General features: G+C 42.4%; 1 protein-coding gene across 7 annotated transcripts in view; it reads left to right on the forward strand.

The window, feature by feature from the left end:
• The window catches only part of LOC141765143 (endonuclease V-like), a 202,013-nt gene that overhangs the window by 97,253 nt on the left and 92,658 nt on the right, over positions 1 to 12,102 (forward strand). For 6 of the 7 annotated variants that reach the window (XR_012593387.1, XR_012593388.1, XR_012593389.1 and 3 more), the window contains 3 exons: positions 741 to 875; positions 4,867 to 4,906; positions 7,251 to 7,363. Coding sequence is in view for 4 of the 7 variants with exons in the window: in XM_074631131.1 (XP_074487232.1) it covers positions 741 to 875; positions 4,867 to 4,906; positions 7,251 to 7,363 (288 nt within the window). In the remaining 3 variants the exon portion in view is untranslated. The remainder of the gene's footprint in view (positions 1 to 740; positions 876 to 4,866; positions 4,907 to 7,250; positions 7,364 to 12,102) is intronic. The other variant, XM_074631132.1, reaches the window with a different exon arrangement.

Consider the following 12,102-nt stretch of genomic DNA (forward strand, 5'->3'; position numbering starts at 1 on the left):
AATGAAGCGGTACAGTTGAAGCAGCAGGGCTGTGTGTGTTTCATCAATCAGCAACGGCCATCCCTTCAAACTCCACCCCGGAAGTTCTGGTACTTTCAGAAAGTACTTCCCCCCGACCAGGGCCTTTTTTGAAGGTAAAAAGGCTCCATAAAATGTCCCCAGAACTTAATTTAGACCCTGGTCCCTGCGGTCAAAACGCAACGAGTTTCTCAAAAGGTTCTTAGTTCCGGGGGAAAGTTCCTGCGGTGGAAACGGGGCTTATTCTGTAGCAGACAAAAACCTAGGACCCCAGGAAGAGTAGCTGTTACCCTGGTAACCACTAATGGGGATCCAAATAAACAATAATATCATTTTAAAGCTGTATAACCTTAATTTATAACGGTGTCCACTTCTGAACACAGCAGGCACCTTCAATAGAATAACTGGTCTGATGTTCAGAACATGTTCACAGCCTTAAATCAACAACAAGTAACAGATGTTTAATTTGGTGCCAGATGGGGGATGTTAGTGATTATGTTGCACAGCTTGTGTGTGCGTCTGAGGACTCGCCCTTACTTATACACCAGGGTGGACACATTTGTCCGAAGCATGCAGCACCTGAACCCTGACAGTATCACTGTCTGAGCTCCATTCAGGACCACAGATGCATGGATCCAAACTTAGTGCTGTTATTACACTGAGATAGGGGATCAGTGTACTGAGATATTCACCAGTGTTTCTGTCCCTTCATCGTCTCCCAGGTGTTGTATGAGGACAGTCAGATGGTGACCCTGACGGCCCCCTACATGGCTGGCTTCCTGGCCTTTAGAGAAACCCCCTTCCTCCTGGAAGCTCTGCAGCGGCTGGAGAGGAACCAGCCCCAACTTCTGCCTCAGGTCAGCTTTTGCGCACACACAGTGTGTGGGGAGGTAATGTAGTAATGTGGCTCTCAGGGGGTTAAAGGGATAGTTTGGGTGTTTTGAAGTGGGGTTGTATGAGGTACTTATCCATAGTCAGTGTATTACTTACAGTAGATGACGGTCGGCACGCCCCAAGTTTGGAGTACCAGCATGGGAGCAAAGCAATGTACTGCTGTGGACGGGGCCGGCAGCAAAACGTATTTTAGACACCTAAAAAAAATCAATATCAGTTCAAGTGTACGCTATATTTACAATATTTTTACCGCTTTACCTTGCAGTCAGACAGCTCTTTCCGACGAGGAACTGAAGCCGCTATCTATGCTCTCTTCAAAGCCACCAGACTCCTTTGACAAAAACAGTAATTTTACCTTGCAGAACACAGGGGTCGCTGGTCTACCGCTGCCTCGATCGATTAGTCTGTTTGTGTTATTGTTAGGGCTCTCAAAGTTAACGCAAATTCATTTTAACGACACTAGTTTTTTAAACCCATTAACGCAACTTGCAATTTTTAGCTTGAAGCGGGCTCAGTCTTAAAGCTAGAGTGAAGATCCTCGTATCATAACCTAAGGAATCCATGGGTACCAACCATGTCATACTAGCTTGTTGTGAAGGAGGCTAAATTACGCTCCAAACTTGCGCTCAATTTTATTGAGGAAAAACTGCCATGGCCATTTTCAAAGATATTGTATAGAAGAGAACCGGGGAAACTAGATTTTTTGCAGATCTCAGATCAGATTTGCAGGTTCCCTTCTGGACCCTTGTAGACCCTTCTTGGTATAAGTAAGTTCAAGATCAGAAGGTTGTATTCAGAAGGTAATAGGAGAAATGATCTAAGGTGATGGTGAAACTAGAGCTGTCAAAGTTAACGCGATAATAACGATCTTATGAAACTAGAAAACATAAAGAATCCATCGGAACCAACCATGTCATACTAACTTGTAGTGAAGGAGGTTAAATAACGCTCCAAACTTACACTAAACTTTGGCGAGGAAAAACTGTCATGGCCGTTTCCAAAGGGGTCCCTTGACCTCTGACCTCCAGATCAGTAAATGTAAATGGGTTCTATGGGTACCCAAGAGTCTCCCCTTTACAGACATGCCCACTTTATGATAATCACATGCAGTTTGGGGCAAGTCATAGTCAAGTCAGCACACTGACACACTGACAGCTGTTGTTGCCTGTTGGGCTGCAGTTTGCCATGTTATCATTTGAGCATATTGTTTTATGCTAAATGCAGTACCTGTGAGGGTTTCTGGATCAATATCTGTCATTGTTTTGTGTTGTTGATTGATTTACAATAATAAATATATACATATATTTGCATAAAGCAGCATATTTGCCCACTCCCATGATGATAAGAGTATTAAATACTTGACAAATCTCCCTTTAAGGTACATTTTGAACAGATAAAAAATGTGCGATTAATTTGCGATTAATCACCATTAACTATGGACAATCATGAGATTAATCAGGTTTAAATATTTGAATCGATTGACAGCCCTACAAACTTCTCTTACTTCATGCACTTTAAAACACGCTGAATTAATTGCAGCTCCTGTGACAAAGCTCTTCTGTTCTCCTTCTCTCACTGTTTCTCCAAAAGTCGTCTCTTATTCATCCTCACCCACTCACTTCTGTTTGTCACAGCCTACGCGCCTCCCTCGCTTCCTCCCACTACGTCTCTCTATCACCATGCATGCAGAAACAACACACATACACACTTTCACCCACTACACACACACACACACACACACACACACACACACACACACACACACACACACACACACACTGAGTTTTATTTGTACTGACATTTAGCCCTGGACAGATGCAGTCACTGCTCCCTTTATCTGCAACCTTTGAAGTGAGTCTTTCCCAGTGACTTATGATTCACCGCTGAGATATGTCTGTAGAGTCACCTTTGGCTCGGAGGATTCATCGGTGTGGTGGGGCTGGAACAGTTAGAGTATCAGTGTGAGGACCTTGTCTCTTGCTAACTTAACTTTTTAAGCTGAAGATACAGACACTGCTACCTCACACTCTAAAGTCCCTTTAACACATGCAGTCCATCCCTGATATGTTCTGGAACATTGCCTGCATGAGGTCATGTGTGAATGGGAGCAGGGATCGATATTCAGGGAAAGCTGTACCGCCGATTCCCCACCTCAAGACCTCGTAACATTTCATGGAAAATGCCGCTGTGTTGTGGATGAAAGCAGTAACATTGCAGGGACGAGCACGTAAAGGGGTTACGTCTGTGGAGCGAGCGAACCAATCACAATACTCCACTGATGATGTATTTGAATCTGCGACTTATTTACGGGTGAGCATTTACGCCAATGCTTTCACGGGGGATTTTAACTAACTTGTTGAATATTAAATACATTACAAGAACGCTGGAACTGGACAAAAACAGCTCCTCGCCAGCCATGTTCCTGAGAATAATAAGAGATGTCTTCCGCCATGTACACGTACATCTGGCCTGGTCCCATCTTCATCTTCTTCTTCTGTTGGGTTTTATGGCGGTTGGCATCCATAAGTGTTGCTTACAGTACCACCATCTGCTGGACAGCCCCATCTATTCCGGCATTGCTATGGCATGTGTGAAAAGGCACAAGACGAAAATGTTCCTGAATGTAGTGCATGTGTGAATAGTGAAAATCTCTAGCGGTGCCTGAAAGGTTACCCCAGTAGTTTACCGGGAACTAGATGTGAAATAGGCTTTCATCCTCTAACATTGTATCAGACAGTGGGAGCAGCTGGGGTCATAGACAAACTGCCTGCTGTGAAACCTTTTCCTTTCTTAATTTGTTGTATCAAGAAAAGATGGATGGATGGATGGATGGATGGATGGATGTACTTTATTGATCCCAAAATGGGAAAATATTGTGTTCCAGCAGGTTATCCAGGCAATGCACAGGAACAGTAAATATAATGTACTTATCAACACTAGAGATAAATATCTATAGATCTATTAGAATACACTATAAATATACCAGACTACTACAACTAACATATGAAATATTAAATACAAACATAGAATAACAATAACATACTATATATATTAGCAAAGTATGCAAGTTACAATTTTTGTTTTGACATAAAAGTTAAATGAGGTATTGGCAAAGCAAAGGTGGAACTATTAACATTGATAGTGCCACTCAAGTCTCTCAGCAGCCATGATTAACATTATTGATGTCAAAATGTCCAAATGTACCAAAGGTCTACAACCTTGGAAAATGAAGAGTTGAAGCTTCAGTAGGCAGTATATGTTTGGCATCATTGGGCAAAAATTCCATAATAACCTTTCAGCATATTATAATTCAAGTGTTCTGAGAGAAAACTAGACTTCTGCTCCTCCTCATGGCTCTGTTTTCAGGCTTTAAAACATCTAGCCCGTGACGGGAGACTTTGAACAATCACAGGTCATTTTAGAGAGAGAGAGAGCGTTCCTATTGGCTGTGTTCCAGTCATGTGACCAGAACTTGGCGCTCCTTCACCAGATTACACAATGGCGGCGGCGTCACAAACTGTCTAATTTTACAGCTAAACCGTACACTACAAGATGATTCTGAGAACATCTGAGGAGAGAAATAAGCATTAATGTAACAGAATATTGATTCATATTTGATCAGCGCTGCCTAGTTTGACTGTTTTGTTGTAATTAGCGAATGATTGACAGCCGGCTCCAATAGACGGCAGCTGGACAGCAGACCACAGATCAGCTCTTGTGGCTTGTTTTCCTCCAGTCTGTGAAATCTTGCAGATGCCGTTAGGAGCACCGGAGGACACAGAGGAACATGATTCTATTCAGATTACCTGTCTCATGCACTACTGTCATGATATAGCGACTGTTTTATAAAAATTACTTTTTTTAATCATATTTGCTCCGATCTCGCCTACTGTTGCTTTAACAGCTTTTTTTTGTACTATAGGTAAATTAATTTCAGTTGTGCCCTCTCAACAGGTGGTGTTTGTGGATGGGAATGGTCTCTTCCACTACAGAGGTAAGTGAAGCTGGTCTATACTGACCCAGGGAATGTTTTCACACTGTTCTTCCTTCTTTTTGATTTATGGCAAGAAGACCTAAAAATGCAATATACCGTTTCTTACATGTTCTGGAAAGAAAAGCACAGGTGTAAGTAATAACAACTGCGTTCCATTGAGGTGTCATGCTGCAGTGTCGGTAGAATGGGAAGAACAGGAAAACCTCCCTGATTCACGCATTATTTCAAGGTGGTTAGCCCTGGTGCTAAACTTGTAGTCGCAGCAGATAAATAACCTAAATTAGCTACTTTTGTTGTGTTATATATAGTGTTTGTAGCAGATCGTTGCTAAGTGAAAGCAGACCCAAACAAACAGTGTATACATAGCTCCAATAAAATGGGGAGATTTCGTCGTCGGTAATCCCCGATATGTCCAACTCTGAATTACAAGTCGGAGGCCGATGTGAACGTTTTTTTTCCCACTTTCCCACTCTGATAAGTAGAGTTTGACAATGAAATGTCTCCTATGGGGACTAACATCATCACACATGAATACAGTTGGACTCATTGGATCCACAATAATCTCAGCTTTACAGTGATACACAATTTATGGAATTCCAAGACTGTTTAGGGACCCCAGTATGCAGAAATATTCAAATACATAATTTTAGAACAGGCAAGGCAAGGCAGCTTTATTTGTAGAGCACATTTCAGCAACAGGGCAATTCAAAGTGCTTCACACAAACATTCAAGAACATTGCGACAAAGTGCAAAAGAACATTAAGACATAATTATAAACAGTTATAAAAACATAAAAACATTAAAGATTAGAAAATAAAAACAAGCTAAAAATAAAAGCTAGGATCGAAGCTAGAATAGAGTATAACACACCAGAGTAAAAGCTCTAGTGCAATATAAGATCATTATCTGATTTAATAAAAGGCAGAATAAATTACCATAACTATGCAGACGACACGCAAATTTACATAACTCTATCACCAGGAGACTACAGTCCAATACAAGCACTGAGTGAGTGCATTGAACAAGTCAACAATTGGATGTGCCAGAATTTTCTTCAGCTGAACAAAGACAAAACTGAGGTCGTAGTTTTTGGAGCCAAAGAGGAAAGATTAAAGGTTAGTGCTCACCTATAATCTGTAATGTTAAAAAGCTCGGACCAAGCCAGAAACCTTGGTGTAGTCATGGACTCTGACCTGAGTTTTAACAGCCATATTAAGACAATTATAAAGACAGCCTTGTATCACCTGAAGAATATAGCAAGAATTAAAGGACTGATGTCTCAGCAGGATTTGGAAAAACTAGTCCATGCATTTATCTTCAGCCGACTTGACTACTGTAACGGCGTCTTTACTGGTCTTCCTAAAATATCGATCAGACAGCTGCAGCTGATTCAGAACGCTGCTGCTAGAGTCCTCACTAAGACCAAGAAAGTGGATCATATCAGTCCAGTTCTGAGGTCTCTACACTGGCTCCCTGTCTCTCAGAGAAGCAGCGTTCAGTTTTTATGCACTAAATATCTGGAACAAGCTCCCAGAAAACTGCAGGACCGCTCCAACTCTTAGTTCTTTTAAATCAAAGCTTAAACTTTTTATCAAAAATCTGACCCAGTGGGAGCATGTAGATGTTAAACAAAAGAGGCCCCAAGATGGAGCCTTGGGGAACTCCGCATGTGATTTTGTTCAGCTCAGATTTGCAATTACCTATAGACACAAAGAAGTCCCTGTCTTTTAGGTAGGATTTAAACCAGCTGAGTGCTATGCCAGAAATACCCAACCAGTTTTCCAGTCGGTCTAATAATATATTATGGTCAACGGTGTCGAATAGGAGAAAATAACACATTTATACTGCATTCAAAAAACTGCATGCGATTATCATAAAATGGGCATGTCTGTACCCATAGAACCCATTTACATTCACATATCTGGAGGTCAGAGGTCAAGGGACCCCTTTAAAAATCTCCATGCCAGTTTTTCCTCGCCAAAATTTACCTTAACTTTGGAGCGTTATTTACCCTCCTTACCAATATGTTAGCATGACATGGTTGAGACCAGTGGATTAGTTAGGTTTTCTAGTTTCATTTGATATCAGTACCTCCACTCTTCCTCTAAAACCTAAAACTTCCTCTAAACCTGAACCTGCTACAGCCTCTGAAAGACAGTAAAGTCGGTCAGGTCTTGGGGTTAAAAAAGGTTCTGCTGTATTTTGTCTCATGTGTGTTAGGCTGTCATCATGCAACCGGAAAATGTTCCTTTATTTTATCAATCAAAGCCATTACTATTGTGACAAGAGCAACTCAGGTTGCTCTGAGCTTGGATTTGACATTGTCACTGTCTGGGCCCTGCAGAGTTCGGTCTGGCATGTCATCTCGGAGTGCTGTCAGGGCTGCCGTGTGTGGGCGTGGCAAAGAACCTGCTGCAGGTGCAGGGTGTGAACAAGAGCGAAGAGCACCAGTCACAGGTGAGACTCCACTTGAACCCACAGGTTTTTTTTTCCACAATTGACAAAGTGATGAAGTTAAACGATTGTTCAGCCGAGTGTCGGAGTTTCCTCATTGGTCGTTTGTGTTTAAAAAGAAAATGCGGGAACAGACCTTTATGCAAATGAGCCCGTCCAGCGTGACGCGTCCAGTTCACAAAACTTGGACCAAGCTGTGAACCTATAGATCTAGTTACCTCCACCAAGGCCGAAGGCCTAGGAAGGAGGTAATGTTTTCACCGGCGTCGGTTTGTTTGTTTGTTTGTTTGTCCTTTAGCAGGATTACTCCAAAAGTTCGCAATGGATGGGAATGACATTTTTTGGAATATGTATACAACATTTAATGAACAATCGATTAGATTTTGGTGGCGATCCGGATCATGGTCTGGATTCAGGAACTCTTTTAAGCATTACGAACAGCCAGAACATTAAGACCTCTGGGTATAACACATGCGCAGTATAACTGATGACGCGTTTATGACGCATGACCCCGCCTTCTTCCTTCAGAGAGAGAGCGGGGGATCTGCGCTCTCCGAGTTCCATTCTAGTTCTAAAATTAAACCAGATTCACTGGTGGCATCACCTATTTCTCGCTTAAAATGTTTTCAGAAGTAGATTTTGGTGGATTGTTTGAAATGGTTCCTGTTTGAAATGGCGAGCAGAAAACCAGCGACCAATCAGGTGCATTCAACGATAGGGTATGTCACCGTTTTAACGGCCAGTTGAGTGGAGCAGCGCGTCCACTAGTGTCCTCGCCGGACCTGGTGGACATGTACCGCTGGATTTAACATTATAGACATGACCACTGACTATTTGTGTAACAATTTAGCCACAAATTCACAGACTTACCGTACACGGTCCAGACATATAGTCGGCTTTGACCTTGTTTCCCCTCTGTGCTGTAGAGCTTTGTCACTTTGAAGTGGCTCATCAATGTGAAAGAGCTGATGTGCTATCTCATATATCATGTTCCTTCTTACCGTGTACAAATGCTGTTTCTGTGAAAGAGCTGCCAACAATGAGAGGCAATGAATTATTTAAGATAAGTCATCAAAGTGTGATCACTTTTGTTTTTTTCTGTTGTGTTTATTGCTCGCTGCATTCTAAAATAAGCAAAGAAATGTCAAAGAGGGACCAAGCAAAGGACAGAATCCTCAATTGCTTTTGAATGTGCATGTGAACTCACACTTAACACGTGCATGTGAGTGTGTGTGTGTGTGTTAGTGTGCAGGCTGTTTTGACAGTGTGACTTTTATTACAAGCCAAGGCCTCCTTGTATAGCTAATGCACAAAGAGGCCCGTGACTTTTTGAATACAAATCAAGCTGGAACAAATACCTATTGGTCAAATTATACCTGAGGGACAGCAAAAACTGGATTTCATTAATATGCAAATGTTCACTTTGTTTCAGTCTGGAGCCTCGGTGACCTGTTGAGGAAAGAAATAAAAACAAGTCAAAGTTAAATCTGCCTGATGAGCAGGCGTCTGGCTAGAGTCTAAAGTAAGAGGATAAACTTCTATATGTGGACTGTAGATGCATTTACACACACTATGTTGTGTGTGTAAATGGAAAATACTCCCTGAAACCTAAAACCTGTAGCAGGTTGAGTTTTAGAGCTTACAGTGAAGGTACAGATATTACTAGAAGTGCACCCGCAGAGCGCAGACCTCCGCCAAGGCAGGTTTCATGTACATCGCTGTGGTGTTAATGCACAGGCTGAGCGGAGTTATTAAAAAAAATTCCCGAAGCCGGATCATGATCCGGATCACCACCAAAATCAAATGGATTGTTCATTGTGCCACACCCCACCCCTCCAAAACATTTCATTCAAATCCATCACGGACTTTTGGAGTAATCCTGCTAACAGACAGACCAACAGACCAACAAACCAACAAACCAACAAACCAACAAACCAACGAACCAACAAACCAATACCGGTGAAAACATAACCTCCTTCCTAGGCCTTCGGCCTTGGTGGAGGTAAAAACTAGAAAAACTAGAATGGCACTCGGAGAGCGCAGACCTCCGCCCCCCCTCTCCGTTCAGCTTGTGTCATCATCCACGTGTATTTTTGTTTATGTTGAGATCAGCTGTACATAGCGGAGCAGCGTAAAACACTTCATTCAAACTGGACAGAAAAGAAATAAAACTCACCTAAACCGGCGTCGTTACTCTTTCCAACAATCACCAAGTGTGCTTTGATCCAACTCAACTGTAATTTCACAGTTTAATGGGAAAAAACACAGATTCTACAGTTGTTCCCCCCCAGCCCCTAGCCCCCAACCCCCGCTCTCTCTCTGTCTCTCTCTCTGAAGGAAGAAGGCGGGGTCATGCGTCATCAACTCGTCATCAGTTATACTGCGCATGTGTTATACCCAGAGGTCTTAATGTTCTGGCTGATCGTAATGCTTAAAAATTAAAAATGATCCGGATCATCACCAAAATCTAATGGATTGTTCATTGTGCCTCACCCCACCCCTCCAAAAAATTTCATTAAATCCATCTCGTACTTTTGGAGTAATCCTGCTAACGGACAAACCAACAAACCATCGGCGGTGAAAACATAACCTCCTTCCTAGGCCTTTGGCCTTGGCGGAGGTAATTAAAGCTGAGTGGGCGAGATTGGAGCAAATATGATTAAAAAAAGTTATTTTTATAAAACAGTCGCTATAACCTGACAGTAGTACATGAAACAGGTAACCTGAAAAAAATCAGGTTCCTCTGTGTCCTGTATGTAGACCCAAACAGAGCAGACATTTTCAGAGCTGCTTGGTGAAGGTTCTTATAGTTCTCTGGCTCTACTAGGTTCCAGAAATGCTGTGAATGCTGTTGAGATTTTAGCTGGACATCATTTCGGAGGTTTATAACCTCCATCTCCATCTCCACAGGATTGATACGGAACAGTGAAGGGGTTGGCAATAAATGTCACACAGGGCTCAAGTATCTCAAAGTCACTGAATCTGTCTGCAAACTCCTGCCCAAGTGTGGACAGTAGGTCACAGTACTTGTGTATGTTCACAATGTCAGCTGCCCCTGCATGGCTTTCCAACATCTTTGACACTAAGGGGAAGTGCTGAAACTTTTTGTTTTTCACTTGCTGGATGTAAAATGACAGTTTTGCTTTGAACGCCTTAACAGCACTGATCATATCACATCTGTTTTTATCTTTACCTTGTAACTGTAGGTTCAAGTGATTCACTTTCTCAGTTACATCCGTCAGGAATGCAAGATCAAGTAGCCACTCAGCATCAGCCAACAGGGTGGTATCTTCCTCCCTTGATCGGTGAAGGGTTTTTTGTGCTTCGTTAGAATGTGCGCCACTTTAAACGAAGCCTCTGCTGCAGTGTTGGACTCCTTCGTCGGTTTGGTAAACAGAGACTGTCGTCTTTTAAGCGTTGTTTTCAGCTCCTTTACCTTCTCTGTTCGTAGACTGCTACCAGCCGCAAAGTCCTGTGAAAAGTTGCCATGGACTTTGGTGAAGTGGTGCTCAACGTTACATCTTCTACCAACTGACACGCTCACACCGCAAATGACATACACACACTTGTCATTCACATTTGTGGAAAAAAAACTCTGTTTCCCATTCCTCATGTAAATAGTGTGTTTTTTGCCTTTTCTCGAATTAGTAACTTGAGTGAACGAGTTAATAAAATGTTCTCCTAGGGGTCTAGGGGGGCTCCGTACAAATCACAAATTTGCCTCAAGGGCAGAAATGGTATCAACCTAGAAATTGCTGTAACAACTTGTGACATTATAGAGCATGGGAATGACTATCATTTACTTCTACCATAATGTTCTAAGACTTTATACACTTTTACAATTTATTTTGAATAATTAATTAATTAATGTTCAGGTTCCAGCTTTCAGATGATGTACACCACTTCTATGTGATATCTACTGTTGACCTGCTATCTCCCCCTAAAGAACCCCCTGTAACACCCTAAAAAAGACTAAAACAGGTCTATTGTGGGTCTCAGTGGGTTAAAATGGGATCTTCAGTAACCTGAAGCAAACCAACGCCAACGTGGTGAGAGGAACTCCTCATAGAAAGAGCTGGAACCCTGTTCTTGCGCCGAGGTGACATTGATGATAATTGACCTCAAGTGCTTTCCCTGAGGAAAATATCATTATGCAAATTCTTTGTGGATGACGTCGATCTGCAGAAGAGCAGTGATAGGCATTTCCTGTAATACCGATGACAAGTGCTGTTGAAGAGTTTCTAAGGGAACCAGCATGGCTGGTTCCAGCAATCATTTCATCCACCACTAACTCAATTAGCAGGCAAAGAGACTCGCTGCTTATAACCCCAGCGGTCTTCATGTAGTAGTGTAACATACTAATGCAATTCTCTGTAGGAGTGTATCCATCTCCCTCAATTACTGTTAGTGGCTTTGGCGTCAGGAAATGTTGGTTTGTCTCTGTCGTAGGGAAGAATCTGATCCCTTTGTTTCCACAGAACGTGGTCGCCTCTGAGGATGCAGTCACACATATCTGCTGATACTAATCCCAGTGGCTCAGGTTCATTTTAGGTATCAGGTGGCGTCGGCACTACGCGCCCGTGCTGCATCTTTGGGCTCAAGCTATCAGCTTTGGATCAGTTGCTGTGCATGAAATTTTAGAATTCCCTCCTTGTCCGTATTGATGTAATTGTCACTCTCTGGGGCTCCATCTAATCTGTCTACAGGCACGGCACAGTATTGCGACGCCTCGGGTCAACACC

This window comes from Sebastes fasciatus, chromosome 3 (assembly GCF_043250625.1).
Source record: "Sebastes fasciatus isolate fSebFas1 chromosome 3, fSebFas1.pri, whole genome shotgun sequence".
In the NCBI taxonomy this organism is placed as follows: Eukaryota; Metazoa; Chordata; class Actinopteri; order Perciformes; family Sebastidae; genus Sebastes; species Sebastes fasciatus.